The following is a 23,894-nucleotide window of genomic DNA, read 5'->3' as shown; positions in this document are numbered from 1 at the left end:
CAAAAACTAATTGAAAAGTTTCTACACCCCAGGAGAACATGGAATCAGTTTCATTGAAGTGGGAAGGATCACATTACCTGACTTCAAATCATACTACAAACTATGTTAACCAAATCAGCATAATACTGGCATAAAAACAGACACATAGACCAATGGAAGAGAATAGAAAACCCAGAAATAAATTCACACATTTCCAATCAATTCACTTTTGCCATAGGTGCCAAGAACATACATTGGGGAAAGGACAATCTCTTCAATAAATGCTGCTGTGAAAACCAAATATTGACATGCAAAAGAATAAAATTGCATCTTTATCTTATACCATACACAAAAATCAACTAGAAATGACTTAAAACAAGACCTGAAACTGTAAAACTCTTATAAGAAAACATAAGAAAAAAGCTTCATGACTTTGGTCTTGGCAATGATTTCATGGATATAACACCGAAAGCACAGGCAACAAAAATATAAAACAAAAAGTGGGACTACATCAAGCTAAAAAGATTTTTGAACAGCAAAGGAAACAATAGAGTGAAAATGCAATTTACAGAATGAGAGAAAATATTTGCAAACCTTACATTTGATAAGGGGTTGATTCACAAAATATATAAGTAACACCTACAGCTCAATTGTAAAGGAACCTGTAACTGAATTTAAAAACGGGCTAAGAATTTGAATAGATGTTTTTTCAAAAGACATACAAATGGCCAACATGTATATGAAAACGTAATAACATATCTAATCATCCAGGAAATGCAAACCAAAACCACAGTGAAGTGTTGCTTCACACCTGTCAGGATGGATATTATCAAAAAACAGAAGACAATGATATTGGCAAAGATGTGGGGAAAAGAAAACACTTGCACACTGTTGGTAGGAATGCAAAACAGTACAGCTGCTAGGGAAAATAATATGGAGGTTTCTTGCAAAATTAAAAATAGAACTACCATATGATCCAGCAATTCCACTTCTGATATTTATCCAAAAGACTTGAAATCAGGATCTCTAAGGTAAATTAACACTCCTATGTTCATTGAAGCATAATTCACAATAGCAAATATGGGCGAACAACCTCAATGTCCATCGATGGATGAATGAATAAAGAAATGTGGTATATACATGAAATGGAATACTATTCCGTCTTAAAAACACACACAAAATTCTGTAATATGTGACAACATAAATGAATCTTGGGGACATTATGCTAAGTGAAATAAGCCAGTGACTGAAAGACAAATCCTGCATGATTCCACTTGTATGAGGTATCTAAAATAGTCAAATTAATAGAATCAAAGAGTGATATGGTTGTTGCCAGGGGCAGGAATGTGGGAAAATGAAATCAATGGGCATAAAGTTTCAGTCAAGCATGATGAATAAGCTCTTGAGATGTGCTTGCATAGCATCATATCTATAGTCAACAATAATGTATTGTACATTTAAAATTTTTGTTAAGAGAGCAGAACTCATGTTTTGTGTTCTCACCACAATTAAAAATACTTTCTCATAAAATGTGGTACATACATACAACAAAATATTCTTCCACCTTAAAAAATGAAATTCTGATGAATGCTACAACATGGAGGAACCTTGAAGAGGTTATGCTAAGTGACATAAGTCAGACACAAAAGAACAGATATTGTGTGATTCCATTTGTATGACCCACCTAGAATTGTCAATTTTTTCAGACAGAATGGCAGAATAGTGTTTACCAGGGGCTGGGGCAAGGGAGGAATACGGAATAGGTAGTTACTTTTTAGTCGGCACAGAGTTTCAGTTTGAGATGATGAAAGAGTTTGGGAGATATGTAGTAGTGAATGTTGCACAGCATTGTGAATGTACTTAATACCACTGAACTTGACAAATGGTTTACATGGTGAATTTCATGTTATGGCATACCTGACCACAACAATGTTTAGATTAAAAATACTAGCGTACTGAATTCAATAATACATAAAGACGATTATACATTACCAAACAGAATTTATCCAAGGAATTATACATTGTTTTTAAATCTGAAAATTACTTAATGTTATATACCAGATCATTAGAACAATGGGGGAAAAACTCACAAGGATTATCTCAGCAAATCCAGAAAAAGCATTTGGTAAAATCTAAAACTCTTTTATAACACTCAGTAATTCAGGAATAGATGAGTACTTCCTCAATCTGAAAAAAAGATCTACAAAAACCCCACAGTAAGCATCATACTTAATGGTGAAAGACTTAGTACTTTTCTCCCAACATTAGGAACAAGACATAGATATTCATTTTCACCACTTTTATTTAACATCGTATTTGGATTTTCTAGCTAAGGTCATTAGGCAAGAAAATGAAATAACATGCAGCCAGACTGGAAAGAAAGAATTAAAACTACTTCTATTCACAGATGATGTGATCTTTTTTCACTTAATTGAGATGTGATTGTGAAATAAAGTTGTATATATTCAAGGTGTACTAGCTGTTGTTTTGATATGTGTATGTGTTGTGAAATGATTACCACAATCAAGCTTATAACATACTCATCACCTCACACAATTTTTATTTTGTGGTGAGAATACTTAAGATCTACTATCTGAGAAAATTTCGAGTATACTATAGATTATTATGAACTATAGTCACCATGCTGTACTTTAGGTCTGCAGAACTTACTCACCTCATAACTGCAAATTTGTACATTTTGACCAACATCCCATTTCCCCCAACCCTGCCACCAACCCCTGGTAACGACCCTTCTCTCTATTTCTATGAGTTCAACTTTTTTAGATTCCACATATAAGTGAGATCACACAGTATTTGTCTTTTAGTGCCTGGATTATTTCACATAGAATAATGTGCTTCAGGTTCATCCATGTTGTCAGAAATAACAGACTTTCCTTCTTTCATAGGCTGAATAATATTCCATTATGTATACATACCACATTTTCTTTATTCTTTTGCTGATGGACACTTAAGTTGTTTCTTTATTTTGTCTATCGTGAATAATGCTGCATTTAACATGGCATTGTAGATGCCTCCTCCAGATAGTGATTTTCTTTCCTTTGGATGTATACTCAGAAGTAAGACTTCTGGATTATATGGTAGTTCTATTTTTAATTTTTTCAGGAAACTACGTACTGTTTTCCATAATGGTTGCACTCACTTTCATTCTTACCAACAATGTGTAAGGATTCCCTTTTATCCACATCCTTGCCAACATTTGCTATCTTTTCCCTTTTTGAAAATAGACATCCTAAAGGTGTGAGGTGTTATCTCATTGTCAATTTGACTTGCATCTCCCTGATGCTGATGATTAGTGGTGTTGAGCATCTTTACATGTACTTGTTGGTGATTTATAAGTCTTCCTTGGAAAAATGTCCATTTAGGTCTTTTGCCCATTTTTAATTCAGGTTGTTTTGTTTCATTTTGTTTTGTTCTTTATGCTATTGAATTGTGTGAGTTCCTTATGTATTTTGGATATTAACTCCATATTGGATACATGTTTTCCAAATTTTTTTCATTCCTTAGGTTGCCTTTTCGTTTTTTTTTATTTTATGCTGCATAGAAACTTATTAATGTGAAGTATTCCCACTTGTTTATTTTTGCTTTTATTGTCTATGCTTTAGGTGTCATGTCCATGAAATCATTGCCAAGACCAAAGCAGTTTCCCTCTATGTTTTCTTCTGAGAGTTTTATGGATTCAGGTCTTATGTTTAAATCTTTAGTCTATTTTGAGTTGATTTTTCTGTATGGTGTAACATAAGCATCCAAGATTTTTGCATTCACATATCCAGTTTTCCCAACACCATTTATTGAAGAGGCTATCCTTTTTCTGTTGTGTATTCTTTGTGCCTTTATTGATGATTAGTTGACCATATATGCCTAGGTTTTTTTTCTGAGCTGTCTATTCTGTTCCACTGGTCTATGTGTCTGTTTCTATGCCAGTATCATACTGTTTTGATTACTATAGCTTTGTAATAACATGATTTTATACAGAAAATCCTAGAAAATTCACCAAATATATATTAGAACTAATAAATGACTTCAGCAATGTTGCAGGATACAAGGTCAATATACAGAAATCTATTATACTTCTGTACAGTAGCAATGAGAAAACCAAAACTGAAATTAAGAAATCAATTCTTTTTACAATAGCATCAAAAGAATTAAATACTTAAAAAATTTAACCCAGTAATTGAGAACTGCTACTCTGAAAACTACAAATCGTTGTTGAAAGAAAAATGTTCTATACAAAGACAATCCATGTTCATAAGTTGGAAAACAGTATTTTTAAGATGATAATAGTACACAAATCGATCTATGTATTTCACACAATCCTCATCAGAATTCCAGCTGTCTTCTTTGTAGAAATTGACAGACTGATTTGCCTGTCTCTCTTGCATTACTCTTAGCTTATTTTCCCAGTAATGATAAGAAAGATTTTGTTCTGACCGGATCAAAGCTAAGGACAGATCTCTCTGTGTACTGAACATGGACCCTTTGTGTCATACCAGTAGCTGTTTGCTTTGGTGCATAGGGGGCTATTTCTGAACCCCTTCTGTGATGGGTTAAACAAATAAAATAACAGATATATTTTAACATATAACTTCTATGAAGAAATAATAGCAATCCATACCTTACAAGAATAAACCCTAAAACAAGGGTTTCTTTGTTTTTCAGCTTTGCCAAATTGTCAAAGTTGCCTTGAACTGAATGAAGGGTCTGCATCAAAGTATTAAACATAAATTAGCTTGTTTCTTCCACCAAGGCAGTGGCTCTGTTTTATTCACTTTATAGAGTTTGTAAAACTATTTTATTTCTAAGTGGTTTTTAAAAGATGCTCCTTTTTGTTCTCTTAAAATCATTATTTCTGATGCTTGTCTTGATTTTTTAATTGTTCATTTACACCCTGTGCAAAGCAAAGAAATATCAAATGCTTTGCTCTAGGAGAGGGAGGCAATTCAACTGCAAAATTGTTCATCATACCTTGGGTTTAATGGGGTAAATCTTAGAAACTACTTTAATATCCTTAATAGGTAAACTCCTAAATAAAATTCCAGTCTTATACAATGATGGTTTCAGGAGAAAACTGAATAGCCATGGATGTTTTAGATGTTGCAAGATATTGAAAAGCAAATAATGACAAAATATGCCAGTATAATTCTGTAATTGGTTTTAAATGCTTATGGATGGATAGTAGCAGCCTGTATAAAAAAATAATCTAAAGTGGTTTTGATCTATATTTTAATGCACTAGATCTCCCTCTTTAAAAATGTTTGTAAAATGAAATAACAGAAAAATTGATATGCTTTTTTAGCTTAACAAAACTTTAAAAATACTTTGATCAATTTAAGAAGGTGGGACATGATACAAGCACTTTTCTACATGTTTATATCCACCACTGTAGTGGATATAAACTAGTGGATATAAAGACCAAGAAAAATATTTAACACATTCGTGTCTATTACTCTGTAATTCCACTAGTAAGGAATAAAAAACAATAAAATATATCTACACATTCAGGTAAAAAGTTGTTCATCATAGAATTGATCTTATGAGGGAAAAAGATCAGAATCTTTTTAAACATAGCCCCAAAGGATGCTTGGTTGCAGAAATCATAGCTTATCCTGATGACAGAATATATGTAACAACAGAATTGCAGGACAATATTTAATGATTTACAGAGATGACCCCAGATAATTGTAATAGTGAAATACCCTCCAATGAAACAATGCATATTGTGTTATAAATACAAAGGTAGGTAGATACCTATTATTAAAAATTTATTTTGTCAAGTAGTAGTATTAGGAGGGGTATTAGGATTTCAACTTTCTTTTCTTACATTAGCAATTTTTAAAAAATATTTTCTATTATAATTTTGTACAATTTGTATAAAAATAAATGTATAACATAAATAAAAACAAAAAAGCTCCTGTGTCCCTGGGAAAATACTGGTGAATTGTAGAAACAAATGTAATAGCAAGTGCAGAAAATCGTCCAGGTATCTGGGTCCTGTAACAACACTGATGCACCTTATGAAGATGAACTTGTACTATATTTACAGGTGGCCATTGAATAACACATTCTTCCTCCCCTCCAAAAAAACATTCAAACTGCCCATGTACTTTTGACACATGAATTCTACTTTTAGCAATGACTCATCAGGAAATAATCTTGAAAGTCGGCATGTTTTGTGCACTAGGAACTTCATGGCAGCTTTAGATTACATAAAGGAAAAGCAGAAACAATCTAGATGTTCAACGAGGAAAGAGTTAAAATAAAACATGCATAAGACACATGAACACACAGAGATATAGACATAGATACATATGTACACACATATATCTAACCTTTTACCTAGTCGTGAATTCAATAGAATATTAAGAGCCAGAGAAAATATTTTAAAAGTATCTTTAATGACATGAAATGAAGTTCAAGAATATGCGTGTGTATAAATATACACACACATGTATGTGTGAAAAGCAGATATAAAAACAGTCTGTACATCATAATATACATATATGATATATGCATAAGAAAAAAACCAGACCTACAGACAAAAATGTTTCAGGTAGTTCTAGAAAATATCAGAGAGGTGTGCATGAAAATGTTTCTGGAATGTGTGTGTAATCAGAAATGATTAGTGGTGACTTTAATTTTCTTCTGTTAACTTGTCTGCTTTGTGATTTTTTTTCTTGCAATGACGCTGAATTACTTTTCTGACAACAGGGAAAAGGACAGGAAGTGGGCACAGGGGAATGGGGTCATAAGCAGTGTTTGTTTCCAGCAAAACTACCGAGGACAGCGAAATACCCTTTGTAGCCCGCCAAGCTGGCCAAGACACACACACAAAGACACACACACGCATGCACACACGCACGCACGCACACACACGATCAATTACAGTGACCAGGAGACTATGCAGGGGAAACGGGCATACTCTTTACTAGCTGCGCTGGCCGGCACGAGTGCAAATCGGTACAATGCTTATGAAGGGGGCCTTTTGGCAACACACAGGAAAAGTCTTTAAAATGTCTATATGTGGATCTTGCAAGTCCGCAGTTAAGGAGACCACCGGGATGCTAGCAAAGATTTGGCTTGACAAGGAAGGATTCACTCATCAAAGCACAGAGCACACAATGTTGGTCTTAAACACAGGGAAAGAACTAGGCACCACCTGAATGTCCAACAATGCGGGAATGATTACAGAAATGTTAAGGTCCACGGATACACTGGAGCACTCTGCAGGCACTGAAGATGACGTTTCATAAGCCTGTTGATAACATGGAAAGAAGTTCAATGGGTTGATTTTTGTTTGGTTTCAGTTGCTGAAAAAGCAGGTTAAGAAACACCACATACACGAACCATTCTATAACGGTGTGTTAAAAGGGAAGGCGGGGTGGGGGTGAGCAAAGGAGAGAGAGGGAGAGAAGAGAGCCTGGAAAAGCAGCACACCAAAAAGGTAAAAGTGGTTCTCTCTGGGGAGTAGGACCAGGGGAGCAATTACTCTCTTGTTTCTTCCCTCATCTGATATCCTTCTCCTTTCTGATGATTCTACCATGAAATTGTACCACCTGTGCAGTAAACAAAGAGAGAATGAAAATGCTTTTTAAACCAAACCACAGGGAGAAGAGGCAGCCTTTAACCTACAAATGGCACAGATTAGTAAGATTATTCACAACGCCCTTGGTGGGGGTGGGCGGGGGAGAGGAAGGGAAGGAGAGGAGAGGTGGAGGGAGAAAATAGGAAGCGGGGAGAGAGAGGGGGAGAGAGGGAGAGAGAGACCTGCACTCTCAATACAATAAATACACTGCTGGTGGGTTGGCGGGGGAGGGCTGGGGGTGGGGGGTTGTAAACCGGGTGTGAGCCAAGGTTTGGCTCTGCTGGCTGGCTAGCTCCTGGGATGTCTTCATCGCAAGGTGGCCTCCTCGTCGGTGTCTTCCTCGAAATCCTTGACGTCAGCACTAGTGGACTGCCTGGCCCAGGCTCCCCTTTCGGCCTCTCGTTCTTTATGCGACTTGAATCTCCCGACGAAAATTTTGCGGTAGTTCAGGAACATGCCATTCATCACATCGATGGCCCGCTCCGCAGATTCCTGCTTTTGGAAGTGCACGAACCCGTAGCCCTTGGGCCCCTTTTCGTCACAGGCCACTTTGCAGGAGAGGATGTTGCCGAACGCCGAGAAGATGTTGTACAGCGCCTTGTTGTCGATGGTCTTGCCCAGGTTCTTGATGAAGACGTTGCCCACCCCGCTCTTGCGGAGCGACGGGTCCCTCTGGGACCACATGATGCGCACTGGCCTGCCCTTTATGACATCAAAGTTCAGGGTCTCCAGGGCCCGCTTGGCGTCCACCGGTTGCTGGTAGTTGACATACGCGTAGCCCAATGAGCGGCGGGTGATCTTGTCCCTGCAGATGCGGATGGAGAGGATGGGCCCAGCTGGACTGAACTTCTCGTACAGCATTGCCTCGGTCACCTCAGGGTGCAGGTCGCCCACGTACAGGGAGGCCATCTGAAAATCTGGGTTCCCCTCACAGTCCCCGAGGGTCTCATCCGCATCTGCATCCGCGGCGGCCGCCGCAGCCGCCACCTCGGCCGCCACCTCGGCCGCCACCTTCGCATCCGCATCCGCATCCGCATCCGCATCCGCCTCCGCCTCCCCCAAGGGGGGCCCCGCAGCCTCCGCTGCGGCGGCGGCTTCGGCCGCGCTGCCCTCCGCCACCGCCACCACCGTTGCCACCCGGGCGGCCTCCGCCTCCCCCGGGGTGGCCTCCGATGCTGCCTCCTCTATTGAGGCCTCGGCCTCCACCTCAGCCTCTACCTCTGCTTCCGCCTCCGCCACGGAGGCCTCCGCCACCGCCTCTGCCACGGTCGCCGCCGCAGCCTCCGCCGCCGCCGCAGCCGCTGCCGCCACCGCCGCCGCCACTGTCGCTGCTGTCGCCACGGTCGCCGCTGCCGCCGGGCCGCTGCCGCGACCTCCCTTCCCGCGAGCTGGGGGACGGAGAGGCGGGGGAGGGCGGGTGGGTGCCGGAACCCAGACCCGATGCGCGAGCGGGAGCTGGCGCAGGGGATCCGAACTGGCGAGTTCAAGTCACCTGGGATGGCAAGTGCTGCTAGGAGCGCGCCGGTGCGAGTCGCCGCAGCCTGCAGCCAGCTGCTGTTGCCGCCGCCGCTCGGTCGTGGGCTAGCGCGCAGGGTGCGGGGTGCGGGCGGGCAGGCGGCGTGTGGTGGGGGGCGGGGGGTGTTGGCGTCTGTCGTCCGGGCAGCTGGGAAGGCTTCTGTCTCTTTGGTTCCCCCTGTGGCTGCTGCGGGGCTGCGGGGCTGCGGGGCTGCGGGGCTGCGGGGCTGCGGGGCTGCGGGGCTGCGGGGCTGCGGGCGGTGGGAGATGACGGGGGTGGGAGCGGGAGCGGGAGCAGGGGCGGGAGCGGGAGCGGGAGTGGGAGTGCTCAGCCTCTCGGGTCGCCTGGATATTTATGAAAAGGACGCCAGGGAAAGGGCTCCGCTGTAGACCGAAGGGATAAGGGTTCGATTCGGAAGGGAGCGTTATTTTTATCCCCTCTCCACATAATGGAACGTTTAAATGGTTAAATCAAGTACCTTGCAGGAGAGGGTGGGGTGGCCTTGAGAATACACTCAAGGCCTCAGTACATGCAGTCTGGAAGTGGGGGAATCAAGAGCACCCTGTCTCTAGTACTGTCCTCAATGATAAGGTGAGGAAAGCCAAACCCAGGACTGGGAACAGGGCCTGGTCCAGAGCCAGGCGCTTGTTTATTCTTGGCTCTGCTCTCAAGGCGCTGAGGTTCCCAACCTGGACCAAGAAGTACATATTCAGGTTCAAAGGGTAAACCAAAACAAAACCTGAGCTCTCTCTCTAGAATGAAGTGCCTGGTCCCAGTTCACCATCTAATATTTATGGAAAGCTTATCAGGTACTTGGTGCTGGGGGCTAAGGGGCCCGCAATGTGGTAAGTGAGCAGGGAGTGTTGATGTGTTGGAGGTGTGGAGCAGGGTGAGAAGAGGTGAGCAGTGTGTGTGTAGTGAGAGCAGAGAGGCCACACAGAGCCAAATGCTGGGGGTATAGACAAGGGAGCAACCATGAGAGTTGAGTGTAACAGAAGCTACAGTCCCACTTCCTCCAGAGAGGAGGACCAGCCACTAACTCTTCTTAGTAGCAATTAGGTGAGGCTGCACCAAAGACAGAACCACCGAGGTGGGCTCTGAAACATGAGGAGCAGTCCACCATGTCAAGGCAGGAAGGAAGGCACTCCAGGCAGAGGGATCAGTCTGTGCCCAGGGCCCTTTGTCATGAGAGCACATGCTTGGTCGCTTCTGGCCATGCCTAATAATCTGGCAGGGACAGAGCTCATGGTCTCCAAGAGCACATGGTAGCAGACAGGGCTGGAAGGTGTGGGGCCCTGAGAATCAAGCTAAGGTGCTTCGACTGTATACCCAAGGTCACGGGGACCACTCAGCATGTTCAAGGAGGGAAGCAGTATGATGAGAACTTTAGAATGAGTACAAATTAAACATCAATGTGCATGTATAAGTGCACATTTACATGTACACGCACGTACAAAACCAAGACAGGGCTGACAGAACACAAGGAAGAAAGTCAGATGTGACCAATTCAAAAAGAGTCTGAACAATCCTTCCCTCTATTCCTTTTCATTCCATAAATAGGGGTCTCACGTTTACCACGAGCCAGTGGGGCCAGATGTTTAAAAAGAGAAAACCATAGTGCCTTCCCTCAGGATGCCTTCACTCTGCTAAAGCTCAGTCTGCCCCCACAGAGAACAGAAGTGTCAGCAGAGGACTGTAAGTGCTATGTGATTGGACGATGGTGGCCATAGAATTTCACCTGCCCAGCACGTATTCTCTCATCCTCTCCTCCTCTGCCTTCTTTGGGTAAGTAAAGCTGTTTTCTGTGGTTGCAGTGATGGCTGGATCTTGGCAGTCATACATGATAGAACAACCGTGAACCTGAGGAAGTGACTGAGTCACTGTGGGGTGCGAGGCAGTGAGAACTCTTCGTCGCTGGCTGGAAAGCATCCCAAGGTGGCTGAGAAGCAGATACACAGACATGTACCTCTCCAGCTTGCAAAGTCCAGCTCTCTGCCTCTAGGCAGGGCTAGTGCCGGCAAAGGCAAGGGACAGAGACCTAGGAAAAGCCTGCTGTACAGCGCATGCCTGACCAAGGTGATCACTGTCACCGCTGTTAAGAGCCATCTCCTGGGGGCCTAGGTTGCTTGCAGGCAGGGAGAAGATGAAGCTGTGCCTCACCATTTCCAGGTTGGTGTCCAAGAGGGACCTGAGAAGGCAGAGGCCAAGGGGGAAGCCATGCTCGCAGAGGGGTAGGGGATGTGGCGAGGATGAGAAGAGCTTCTCGGCCCATTGTTAGGAAACAGAAATGACAAGGGAGACCAAGTCGAGGACCAGGACTCAGCAAGATCTCTGTCTCTGGCGTTGCCTTCCAGTACACAGGGCCAACAGAAATCAGTGAAACAGCAGGAGAAGGAAGTTCAGGGAAGTCATGCTATGGCTAGCAAATCCCCAAACCTGAAAACAATTCCTAGGATCCTGAACCTCTAGCAACAGGAGCAGGGCTACCAAAGTGACAAGGACACAGCAGGGACTGCTCCCCAAGTCCTTTCTCAGGGGCTTCCATGGAGTCGAGTTTCCATCTCCTTTTTATTCTTTATTTTTAAAGTTACGTTGTGGTCAGTTTCTGCCACCTGCAAATGGAATGTGTTCTGACCACTACACACTGTGACAGGGGCAAAAATAAAGAGCCCTGTGGAGCCTCAATGGAGGGAGGGGAAGTTTCCTTTCCCGTGGGAGGAAGTGCTGTTGATTTTATTTATTCAGTGATTCAACGAATATTCCTGGAGGGCCTTCTATGTACCAAGTATTCTGCCGGCCAGACCGTCCCTGAACTCAGGGAGCTTATTTTCTAGTGGGGAGACAGACAATAGACAGATCAGGGAATATGAAAACAGTTAAAGGTTGCTATGAATGCTCTCGGGGACATAAACAAGATGATTTGGTACATATTGCCTAGAACCCCGGAAAAGTGGCAAAACGGGAGACATGAAGCTCAGGGAAGGCCTTTCTGAGGACAATGATAAGCCACCAGTCTTTCAAGGAACCAGGGGGGAAACCTGCCCAGCAGAGGGAAGGGCAATTCCCCTGGCCCTGTGGCAGAAAAGAGAGGCTGCTGGGGGTGGGGGTGGGGGCAGAAAGGATGCCAATGTTGCATGGAGCCCAGTGTGAGAGGGGATAGAGGAAGGAAAGGGAGGAAGGCGCAGTGGTGGGTGGTGCCATGATGAAGAGTCTGGTTCTTCTTCAGAGAGCTCAGGAGAGCCAGAGAAAGGATTGAAGCAGGTAGTAGCATAATCTAATGCCCATTCAGTGGTTTCTCTCTAGCTGCTCTGTGTGGGCAATATCACAAGTGGGCAGGGCACAAAGGAAAGCAGGGAGACCAGTTAGGAGGCTCTTGCAGTAGTCCAGTCCAGAGGCAGCAGGGGCTTGGCCCAGACTGGAAGCATCAATGTGGAGACTAGTGCGTGGATTCACATGGTATTTTGGAAGTGGAAGAGACAACGCTTGTGAGTGGATTAGAGGCAATCTCAGAGGTCTATGTACGGTCATAGGAAAGACAGAGGGTGGGTGGGCATGGTAGATTTGGAGAAGGGAGAAAGACAGATGGGGGTGTGTGTCAAGAGCTCCTATTTGCACAGGTTTAGTTACTGAGGTCTGCTTGTCATCCATAGAGGCTGGAGAAACAGAATTGTTGAGACAACAGGACACAGTTAGGGTCTAAAGCCACAAAACTGAGTAGGATCACCTAGAGAGAGTATAGCCAGGAGAAGAAGGTGCAGGGCTACTCCCTGAGATACTCTGACACTTAGAAGTTGGGTGGGGAGCACAAGCCAGCAAAATAGATTCAGAAGGACTGGACAGTGAACAGGACTCCTCTCTAAGGCCTTGCATGTCCAAACATGTCCAAACTTCTCGCCAAGGCTTTTCATCACCAGCCTCAACGTCCACACTCAGACTCTGCTCTCAATGCTCCTAGCTGTACGTGCATGGGAGTTGGTTTAAAATGGGACAACAACGACTTTGTGTGCTTGGCTTTGGACTTCACTCTCTGATCATTTCTCAGTGGAGCTTTCAAAAGAGAGAGAGGTTCGGATGCAGAGAACTTCAAAGAGTGGGGTAGGCACTGCTCTGCTATTTCATGTGGCCCATCTCCTTTTTCCTTTCAGGAGGGAGAAATCAGAAGGAGTGGGGATGCAGTTCAGAGAGCAGAGGAGAAGAGAAGAAAAGAAGGAAGAAGGAAGAGGACTAGGGTTGGGTGAGGGGGGAGGACACCAATGGGAAGAGGGACAGATCAACTCTATACACAAAAGTAAATCAAAACACCAAAAACAGGGGTCTATGTAAAGAAGCCTCTTCCCGTGAATTGCTCGTTGCATAGCTGCAGGGAGGGTGTTTAGGGGCATAGAGAATGAAAACATACCTGTATTTTGGTGTAGGGAAATTGTTTCTGTCAATTCACACCGTCCACACACCACCTCCCACCCCAACCCCGCCACTACCAAATTCCTCTAAATAAAAATAATTATGAGATACAGGCCAACAAAAACGTCAGCGTTAGGCTGTTATTTAGAGAGAATTGGAAAGCGTTTGAATGTGGCCCTGTTGTTTAATAAACGATAACAATGATTACTAAGTTGTCCTGAGTCAATACAACAAATTTAGCAAATGGTCCTTTGGGTCCTTATAAAGTGAAGAGTTGACGGAGACAGATTTGTATATGGGGCAGGGATGGAATGGTAGTCAGTCCTGGAGAAATAAGAACCCCAGGAGGTGATGAAATATGTACAAGTATGTTTATCACAGAAACGCTCATATTGGGCAAATCAGGGCACAAAGCAAGTATGCATCAGGTGAGGAGTGACTGATCCATTGGCAGTGCAGCCATTCTGAGGATTATTATGCAACCATTAACAAGTATGAGTTATATCTATATAAGCTGATTTAAGGGGATTTCCAAAATGTGCTATTACCAGGCGAGAAAAGCAGGTTTGTTGTCATTTTGGTGCAAACAAAAGGAGATGGGCCTTGGAGTCAGATTGACTAGTAGGCTGAATTTCAGAGCAAAACACTTAACCATTCTTGAGCCTCAGTGTGTGCTCAGAGTTTGAATTTCAGAAACCCTAATTAAGCATCTTACAAATTTCCTTTGTAACAAGCAGTTTTGCCCCAGCTCTGCTTAGAAACCAAGCCAAAGGGCTGTATTGACTGATGGTTTTTGCATAGCATTCCAGATATTTTTCTCTCTGAGAACCAATTCACCTTCTAACACACGCTGGAAGCCTTAACTCATGCCCTTCTTTGTTATAATTTTAGGCAGTTCACAAAACTGATTTTATAACAGTATACCTACAGATACACCCCAGGCCATGACTTAAGAGTTGTGCTTACTTTGGTCAAGGTACTTTACCCCCCTTTTTTCCATCTTAGCTTTGGAGTCCCCATCTGTACAAAGGGATATTTATAAGGATAACAAGTGATAATGTATGGTAAATGTTTTTCACAGTGCCTGGCATGCATTCAATGCCCAATACAAGAGACTCCTTATTAATCTTATTGCCCTCTGTCCTGGGGATGTGCTTGTTCAGCTGGTTTTTGAAGGTCCAGTGTCTTGTCTTTCTGGTGCTCCAGGCAGCCTGGAATTTTCTCTCTAACCAGGAGCAAAGTGTCAGTACAGAGGGAGTCTGATCCTCTGGGTTCTCTGGCCTGAACTCGCTTAGCTCACACTCTCATTGAGCTTCTCTGTACTAGTCCCAACCATAGGACCTTTTAATGATCCAGTTATTTATTTTCTGGAGGCTCAGGGTCTCGCACATTAATTAACACATGAAAGCATGGCATTTTCTGTACTCAAGGAAACCACCCAGAAGATTTAATAACACTATCTCAACAAAATGGGATATTGAGACAGGAGAGAATTTTCTGTCAACTGCTATTCATCCTTTTGAGCAACATCTTGGGGGCCATTTGAGAGGTAATTTACTGTAAGGTAATACACTCCTTCAGCTTCTTTGCTGCAGGCTACTGAACACACTTTGATGTCTCCATGATGTCTCTGGAACAATATTACCAATATTCACCATTGTGATGTGATGCATGCATGGATTACTGAAGCGTGAGTTGGCTGATCTCCAGTATCATGAGCTGCTGATCAATTTTAGGTTTTCGCTTTGTTTAATAGATGTAAAACGAAATCTCCTTCAATGTGGTAAAATCTTGCTAATGTCAAGGTGATTAACCTTGGGACTTCCTCCCATACAGATCATCTTTTAAAAACTGTCTCCAAATAATTGTTCTTAATTAAAAATATATATGTATGCACATGGTAAATATAATAGTGATGATCAGAAAGTACAAAGGAGCTTATGATAAAAAACAAAGATTCAAGGTCCCATCACTTCCTACTCCCCAACTGTGCTTCCCAGAGTAGACCACTTTAACAATTTCTGTTTGCAGTGTTCTGACCATTACCTCCTTATATCTAAAGAAAATGCCTAATCTGCTAATTCAATAATTCATCAACTTCAGACATCATCAAGTGACCATCCTCTACCAGAGAGGAGGATTTAACTCACTCACACTATCTTCAATCTGCCCTGTCTTTCCTTCTGGCAATTTTTATACCTTTTGATCTTTAGTTCTTCTATTGGTGACTCCAGTGACTTTAAGTGATATGCTTAACTCTCAGTCTCTAGCGTACACCTTCGTCAGTTTCCCATAAAATAAGGATATTAGCACCCCTCCCCTTCCCTTAGCCTCTCCTCCCTCTTTCTATATCCTCTTTTCCAAACAGACTGCTGCTCATTGACATCCACTTCTGAAAACTTAATTGAATTATTTGGGCTTTGAAAAGCAACACAAGCCTTTTACCCTTTAATGAATCTCTAATAATGTTGTCCACAAGGGTCACATTTCTTCATACTTTAAGGTGGTTAACTTTAGGGAGGTTAATCCTGGTATCAAGCTTGAATCCTCTCTTTCACTGTATTTTATGAACTCCTGAAAGGTATGCCACATTTGAGGGGTTTTTTTTAAGTTTATTCATTATGTATTTTTTAAATTTTTTTGTTGGTACATAGCAGGTGTATATATTTAGGGGGTACATGAGATGTTTTGATAAAGTCATTTAATGGGAAACAAGCACATCATGGAGAATGCAGTATCAGTCCCCTCCAGTGTTTATCGTTTGTTTTACAAGCAATCCAGTTACACTCTTTTAGACATTTTAAAATGTACAAGTAAGTTGTTACTGACTTTAGTCATCCTGTTTTGCTATCAATAGTATGTCTCATCCATTCTTTCTATTTTTTATGTACTTATTAACAATCCCCACCTCACTCCCCCAACACCCCACTACTTTTCCAGCCTCTGGTAACCATCTTTCTACTGTCTGTGCTATGAGTTCAACTGCTTTCGTTTTTAGATCCCACAAATAAGTGAGAACACATGATGTTTGTCTTTCTGTGCCTGGCTCATTTCACGTAACATAGTTAACTCCAGTTCCACCCATGTTGCTGCAAATGAGTGGCTCTCATTCTTTCTTGTGGCTGAATATTACTCCGTTGTGTATATGTACCATGTTTTCTTTATTCATTCATCTGTTGATAGACACTTAGGTTGCTTCCAAATCTTAGCTATTGTAAACAGTGCTGCAACAAGCATAGGAATGCAGATGTCTCTTAGCTTTACTGATTTCCTTTCTTTTCGGTACATACATAACAGTGGGGTTGCTGGATCATATGGCATCTCAATTTTTTCTTTTCTGAGGAACCTGCAAACTGCTCTCCATAGTGGTTGTACTAATTTACATTCCCACCAACAGTGTACAAGGGTTCCCTTTTCTCCACATCCTCGCTAGCATTTCTTCATTGCCTGTCTTTTGGATATAGGCCATTTTAATTGAGGTGAGATGATACTTTACTGTAGTTTTTATTTACATTTCTCTGGTGATCAGTGATGTTGAACATCTTTTCATATGCATGTTTGTCATTTGTATGTCTTCTTTTGAGACATGTCTATTCAGATCTTTTGCCCATTTTAATCTGATTATTAGATTTTTTTTCCTATGCAGTTTCTTGGGCTCATTATATCTTTTGGTTATTAATCCCTTCTCAGATGGATAGTTGGCAAATCCATTCTTCATGTTGTCTCTTCGCTGTGTTGATTGTTTTCTTTGCTTTGCAGAAGCTTTTTAACTATACGTGATCCCATTTGTTTGTTTTTGCTTTGGTTTCCTGTGCTTGTTGGGTATTACTCAAGAAATGTTTGCCCAGTCCAATGTCCTGGAGAGTTTTCCCAAAGTTTTCTTGTAGTAGTTCCATAGTTTGAGGTCTTAGATTTAAGTATTTAATCCATTTTGATTTGATTTTTGTATATAGTGAGAGATAGGGTATGGTTTCATTCTTCTGCCTATAGATATCTAGTTTTCTTAGCACCACTTATTGAAAAGACTGTCTTTTCCCCAGTGTATGTTCTTGCCACCTTTGTCAAAAATGAGTTCTCTGTAGGTGTGTGGATTTGTGTTTGGGTTCTCTATTCTGTTGCATTGGTGTATGTGTCTGTTTATATGCCAGTACCATGTTGTTTTGGTTACTCTAGCTCTGTAGTATATAATTTGGAGTCAGGTAATGTGATTCCTCCAGGTTTGTCCTTTTCCTTAGGATATCTTTGGCTGTTCTGATCTTTTGTGGTTCCATATAAATTTTAGGATCATTTTCTCCATTTCTGTGAAGAATGTCATTGGTGTCTTGATAGGGATTGCATTGAATCTGTAGATTATTTGGGGTAGTATGTACATTTGAACAATATTCATTATTTCAATCCATGAGCATGGAATATCTTTTCATTTTTTTGTTGTCTTCTTCAATTTCCTTCATCAGTGTTTTACAGTTTTTATTATAGAGATCTTTCACTTATTTGGTTGAGTTAATTCCTTGGTATTGATTTTATGTGTGGCTATTGTAAATGAAATAACTTTTAAAATTTCTTTTTCACATTGCTCACTGTTGGCATATAGAAATGCTACTGATTTTTGCATGGTGATTTTGTATCCCGTAAGTTTACTGAATTTATCAGTTCTAATAGTTTTCTCGTGGAGTCTTTGGGTTTTTGCAAATATAAGATAATGTCATCAGCAAACAAGAATACTTTGACCTTTTCTTTTCCAATTTGGATGCCGTTTATAGCTTTCTCTTGTTTGATTTCTCTAGCTAGGACATCCAGTACTATGTTGAATAACAGTGGTGAAAGTGGGCATCCTTGTCACGTTCCAGATCTTAGAGGAAAGTATTTCTGTTTTTCTCCATTCAGTATGATACTAGCTGTGGGTCTCTCATACATGGCTTTTATTATGTTGAAGTATGTTTCTTTTATCCCCAGTTTTTGTGAGGGTTTTTATCATGAAGGGATATTGAACTTTATCAAATGCTTTTTCAGCACCAATTCAAATGATCATATAGTTTTATCCTTCATTCTGTTGATATGATGTATCAAGGTGATTGATTTGCATATGTTGAACCATCCTCACATCCCAGGGATAAATCCATCTTGGTCATGATGAAAGCTCTTTCTGTTGTATTGTTGAATTCAGCTTGCTAGTATTTTGGGGGGATTTTTCATCAATATTCATCAGAGATATTAGCCTATAGTTTTCTTTTCTGATGTGTCTAATAAGAGTGGTGAGAGAGAGTTCTTGTCTTGTGCCGGTTTTCAAGGTGAATGTTTCCAGCTTTCGTCCATTCAGTATGATGTTTGCTGTGGGTTTTTCAAAGATGTCTCTTATTATTTTGACGTATGTTATTTCAATACCTAGTATATTGAGAGATTTTTAACATGAAAGGTTGTTGAATTTTATCAAAAGCCTTTTCCACATCTGTCAAGATAATCATGTGGTTTTTGTCTTTAGTTCTGTTTATATGATGAACTACATTTATTGATTTGCACATGTTGAAACAACTTTGCATCCAAGAAGTAAAGCCTAGTTGATTGTGTTGAGTAAGCTTTTTGACGTGTTGCTGGATCTGGTTTGCCAGTATTCTGTTAAGGATTTTTGCATCTATGTTGATCAAGGATATTGGCCTGAAGTTTTTGTTGTTGTGGTTGTTGTTGTTGTTGTTGTTGTTGTTGTTTTGGTATGTGTCCCTGCCAGGTTTTGATATCAGGGTGATGCTGGCCTCATACAATGAGTTAGGGAGGAATCCTTTCTCCTCAATTATTTGGAATAGTTTCTGCAGGAATGGTACCAGCTCTTCTTTGTACATCTAGTAGAATTCAGCCATGAATCTGTCTTGTCCTGGGCTTTTTTTTTTTTTTTTAGGCTGTATGGTACAGACTCAATTTCCAACTAATTACTGGTCTGTTCAAGGATCCAACTTTTTTCTAGTTCAGTCTTGGGAGGGTGTACGTGTCCAGGAATTTATCCATCTCTTCTAGATTTTCTAGTTCGTGTGCATAGAGGTGCTCATAGGATTCTCTGATGGTTACTTGTATTTCCATGGGGTCAGTGGTAATATTCCTTTTGTCATTTTTGATTGTGTATATTTGAATCTTTCCTCTTTTCTCCTTTATTAGTCTAGCTAGTGGCCTATTTTATTAATTTAAAAATAAACAGCTCCTGGATTTGTTAATCTTTTTATGGCTTTTTGGGTCTCAGTCTCCTTTGATTCAGTTCTGATTTTGGTTATTTGTTGTGTTCTGCTACCTTTGGGATTGGTTTGCTTTTGGTTCTCTAGTCCTTTTAGTAGTGACGTTAGGTTGTTAAATTGAGATCTTTCTAATTTTTTGATGTGGGTGTTTAGTGCTATAAATTTCCCTCTTAACACTGCCATAGCTGTGTCCCAAAGATTCTGATATGTTGTATCTTTTCTTCTCATTAGTTTCAAAAAACTTTTTGATGTTTGCCTTTATTTTATTATTTACCCAAAAGTCATTCAGGAGCAAATTATTCAACTTCCATTTAATCGTGCGATTTAGAGTGAATTTCTTAGTCTTGTTTTCTAATTTGATTGTGCTGTGGTCCAAGAGATTGTTTATTTTGATTTCAGTTCTTCTGCATTTGCTGAGGAGTGTTTTACTTCTGATTATGTGATCAATTTTAGAGTATGTGCCATATGGCAATGAGAAGAATGTACTTTCTGTTGTTTTGGGGTGGAGAGTTCAGTATATGTCTATCAGGTCCATTTTATTCACCACTGAGTTCAGGTCCTAAATATCTTTGTTAATTTTCTGTCTCGATGATTTGTCTAATATTGTCAGTGGGGTGGTAAAGTCTCCCGCTATTATTATGTGGGAGTCTAAGTCTCTTTGAAGGTCTCTAAGAACTTGCTTTGTTAATGTGGTTGTTCCTGTGTTGGGTGCAAATATGTTTATCATAGTCAGATCTTCGTGTTGAATTGAAATCTTTATCATTATGTAATGCCCTTCCTTGTCTTTTTTTATCTTTGTCGCTTTAAAGTCTTTTTTTGTCTGAAACTAGGATTGCAATCCTTGCTTTTTTCTGTTTTCCATTTGCTTGGTAGAGCTTTCTCTATCCCTTTATTTTGAGCCTATGTGTGTCATTGCAAACAGTGTAAAAGCGTTCCTATTTCTCCACATCCTCTCCAGCATCTGTTGTTTCCTGACTTTTTAATGATTGCCATTCTAACTGGCATGAGATGGTATCTCATTGTGGTTTTGATTTGCATTTCTCTAATGACCAGTGATGGTTGAGGCTTGCCCATTTTTCTACTGGACTGCTGGTCTTTTATGGAATTCTAGGGCATCTTTTACGGCATTTGAATCTTGAATCATGGTTAGGAGGGCTGTCCCTGGAACTCTAAGGTTAGAAAGGAATTCTTCCATGTTTCTTTTCAGTGCTTTTTATTATAATGTTTTATATTTAAATAATTGATTCCTCTCCGGTTTATCCTGGTGTACAGTGTGAAGTATGAATCTACTTTATTTTTTTCATATGGCTACCTGGTTGTCCCAACTATTTACTGAATTGTTCACCTTTTCTCCAACCATTTTAAGATGCCATCTTCATCATATCCCAAACTTCAATATTTATTTGTTTTTACTTATGAATATTCTATTCTGGCGTCCCCAGTGTCTATTGTATTCACCTTTATGTCCATGTGTACCCATTGTTTAGCTCCCACTTATAAGTGAGAACATGCAGTATTTGATTTTCTGTTGCTGCATTGATTGACAGGATAATGGCCTTCGGATGCATTCATGTTGCTGCAAAGGACATGATCTCATTCCTTTTATGGCCACATAGTATTCCATGATGTATATGTATCACATTTTCTTTATCTAATCCATTATTGATGGGCACCTCATTTGATTCCATGACTTTGCTATTGTCAGTAGTGCTGCGATGATCATACAAATGTAGGTGTCTTTTTATATAATGATTTCTTCTTTTGCTTTGGGTCTATGTCCAGGAATGGGATTCCTGGGTTGAATGGTAGTTCTATTCTTAGTTCTTTGAGGAATCTCCAAACTGCTTTTCACAGCGGCTGAACTAACTTAAATTCCCATCAACAATCTATGAGAATTCCCTTTTCTCCCCAGCCTTGCCAGCGTCTGTTATTTTTAGTCTTTAATAACAGCCATTCTGACTGGTGTGAGATGTCATCTGATTGTGGTTTTGGTTTGCATTTCTCTGATGATTAGTGATGTTAAGAATTTTTTTCATATTTTTTTGGCCACTTTTTTGCCTTTTTGAGAAGTGTCTGTTCATGTCCTTTGCCCACACTCTAATGGGGCTGATTTTTCTCATTGATTTGTTTAGTTTCCTTATAGATTCAGGATATTTGTCCTTTGTCGGATGCACAGTTTGCAAATATTTTCTCCCATTCTGTACGTTGTCTGTTTATTCTGTTGATGATTTCTTTTGCTATACAGAAGATCTTTGGCTTAATCATGTCCCACTTCTCAATTTTTGTTTTTGTTGCATTTGCTTCTGAGGTCTTAGTCATGAATTCTTTACCTAGGCCAATGTCCAGAAGAATTTTCCTAGGTTTTCTTCTAAGATTTTTATAGTTTGAGGTCTTACATTTAAATGTTTAACTCGTCTTGACTTCATTTTTGTATATAGTGAGAGGTATTGATCAAGTTTCATTCTTCTGCATGTAGCTAGCCAGCTATCCCAGCACCATTTATTGACTAGGGTGTCCTTTCACCATGGTTATTTTTGTCAACTTTGTCAAAGATCAGTTGGGTCTAAGTGTGTGGCTTTGTTTCCGGGTTCTCCATTCTGTTCCATTGTTCTATATATCCGTTTTTGTACCAATACCATGCTGCTTTGGTTACTGTAGCCTTGTAGTATAGTTTGCAGTCCAGTAATGTGATGCCTCCAGCTTTATTCTTTCAGAATTGGTTTGGCTATTCAGGCTCTTTCTTTGGATCCAAATGCACTGTAGAATAGGTTTTTTCTTAATTCAGTGGAGAATGACATTGGTAACTTTATAGGAATTGTGTTGAATGTGTAGATTGCTTTGAGTGGTGTGGCCATTTAATGATATTGATTCCTCCAATCAGTTTTTCCATTTGTTTGCATTGTCTGTAACTTATCAGTGTTTTTTAGTTCTCCTTGTAGAGACTTTTCACCTCCTTGGTTAGATGTATTCCTAGGTATTTTGGTTTTTCATGGCTATTGTAAATGAAATTGCATTCTTCATCACGATACTTTTAATTCTCTAACCTCACTTCCTCTTGTTCTCTCCCTCATTCACTCGGCTCCAGCATTAATGACCTTGCTGTTTCTCCAACATGTCAACCATATGTCTGCTTTAGGGTCTTTCTTTAATTCTTGTCCCTTCCTGGAACACTATTTCCCCAGATATTCACTTGGCTAGTTTCCTCACCTACTTCCAGTCTCTACTCAACTTCCACCATCTCAAGGAGGTCAATTATGATCACTATATTTAATACTGCAGCCTAACTACGTTTCCCCAAGTACTCTCTATCTCTACTAAAGTTTTCCTTTTTTCTTTCATAGCACCTATCACCTTACAACATACAATATATATTTTACTTATTTATTTTTTACTGTGTGTCTCCCTCTGCTAAAATATAAGCCCCAATCAACAAGGGCAGGGATCGTGGTCTGTTGTGTTCAGTGATATGTCCCAAGTGCCTAGAAGAGCACCTGGCACATGGTAGGGATCTAGGAAATACTTGTTGACTATAAATGTCTAGTTTGGTGTGATCCTTTCAGAGGTTTTTCTATGAATTTACGTATGTATATGCAATCCTAGAAAAAATAATAATAGCAATGGGGTGAGTTTTTATATCTCATACATGAACTTCAAGACAACGCAAGTGTTGCCTCCTACCAACCTGTTCCTAAAATTCCCCTCAATCACAGCACCTAGTGCAATGTATTGTAGTTGTCTAATTACTTCTCTGTCTCCCTCACTAGGCTGTGAGCTCCTTGTGGGTAGGAACCATGGTTTTTCCAACTCTGTATCCCAGGGATGGCTCATAGTGGCACATAATAAACGTTGAATGGATACATTTATGAATAAATGACGCTTTGCCTGGAAGAAGGGTAATTCCACTTCCTTGATATTGTGGTCCTCTATTGTAGAGCTGTGTCTTAGTCTAAGCAAGCTCAATATACAAGATATATGAAAACTCAAGCCAGGCACAGTGGCTCACGCCTGTAATCCCAGCACTTTGGGAGGCCGAGGTGGGTGGATCACAAGGTCAGGAGTTCGAGACCAGCCTGACCAACATAGTGAAACCCCTTTTCTACTAAAAATACAAAAATTAGCCAGACATGGTGGCACGCACCTGTAATCCCAGCTACCCAGGAGACTGAGGCAGGAGAATCAC

At 40.8% G+C, this 23,894-nt stretch overlaps 1 protein-coding gene and 1 long non-coding RNA gene across 5 annotated transcripts; one reads left to right on the top strand and one right to left on the bottom strand.

Moving 5' to 3' along the window:
• Window positions 1–6,898: 6,898 nt before the first annotated feature.
• Window positions 6,899–8,948, bottom strand: PABPC1L2A (poly(A) binding protein cytoplasmic 1 like 2A). 4 transcript variants are annotated; one of them, XR_008542095.2, is made up of 3 exons: window positions 7,834–8,591; window positions 7,432–7,550; window positions 6,899–7,249 (listed from the first exon to the last, which is right to left on the bottom strand). XR_008542095.2 is itself a non-coding variant. In XM_024353112.3 (1 exon), exon 1 carries the CDS (start codon window positions 8,486–8,488, stop codon window positions 7,886–7,888), a length of 603 nt encoding a protein of 200 aa, XP_024208880.1. In that variant the 5' UTR covers window positions 8,489–8,948; the 3' UTR covers window positions 6,899–7,885. The 4 variants fall into 4 exon arrangements, 1 of the variants encoding a protein (XP_024208880.1); XR_002941322.3 differs by having other exon boundaries at window positions 7,432–8,591; XR_002941321.3 differs by having other exon boundaries at window positions 6,899–7,550.
• Window positions 8,949–9,414: 466 nt separating this feature from the next.
• On the top strand, window positions 9,415–13,700 carry LOC129138862 (uncharacterized). The gene is made up of 2 exons (XR_008542097.1): window positions 9,415–10,880; window positions 13,241–13,700. It is a non-coding gene; the product is annotated as an uncharacterized LOC129138862 (long non-coding RNA).
• Window positions 13,701–23,894: the final 10,194 nt, after the last annotated feature.

The sequence above is a fragment of the Pan troglodytes genome, chromosome X, assembly GCF_028858775.2.
Source record: "Pan troglodytes isolate AG18354 chromosome X, NHGRI_mPanTro3-v2.0_pri, whole genome shotgun sequence".
Lineage (NCBI taxonomy): Eukaryota > Metazoa > Chordata > Mammalia > Primates > Hominidae > Pan > Pan troglodytes.
The sequence above is the reverse complement of the archived record's forward strand: the minus strand, read 5'-3'. Positions and strand labels throughout refer to the sequence as shown.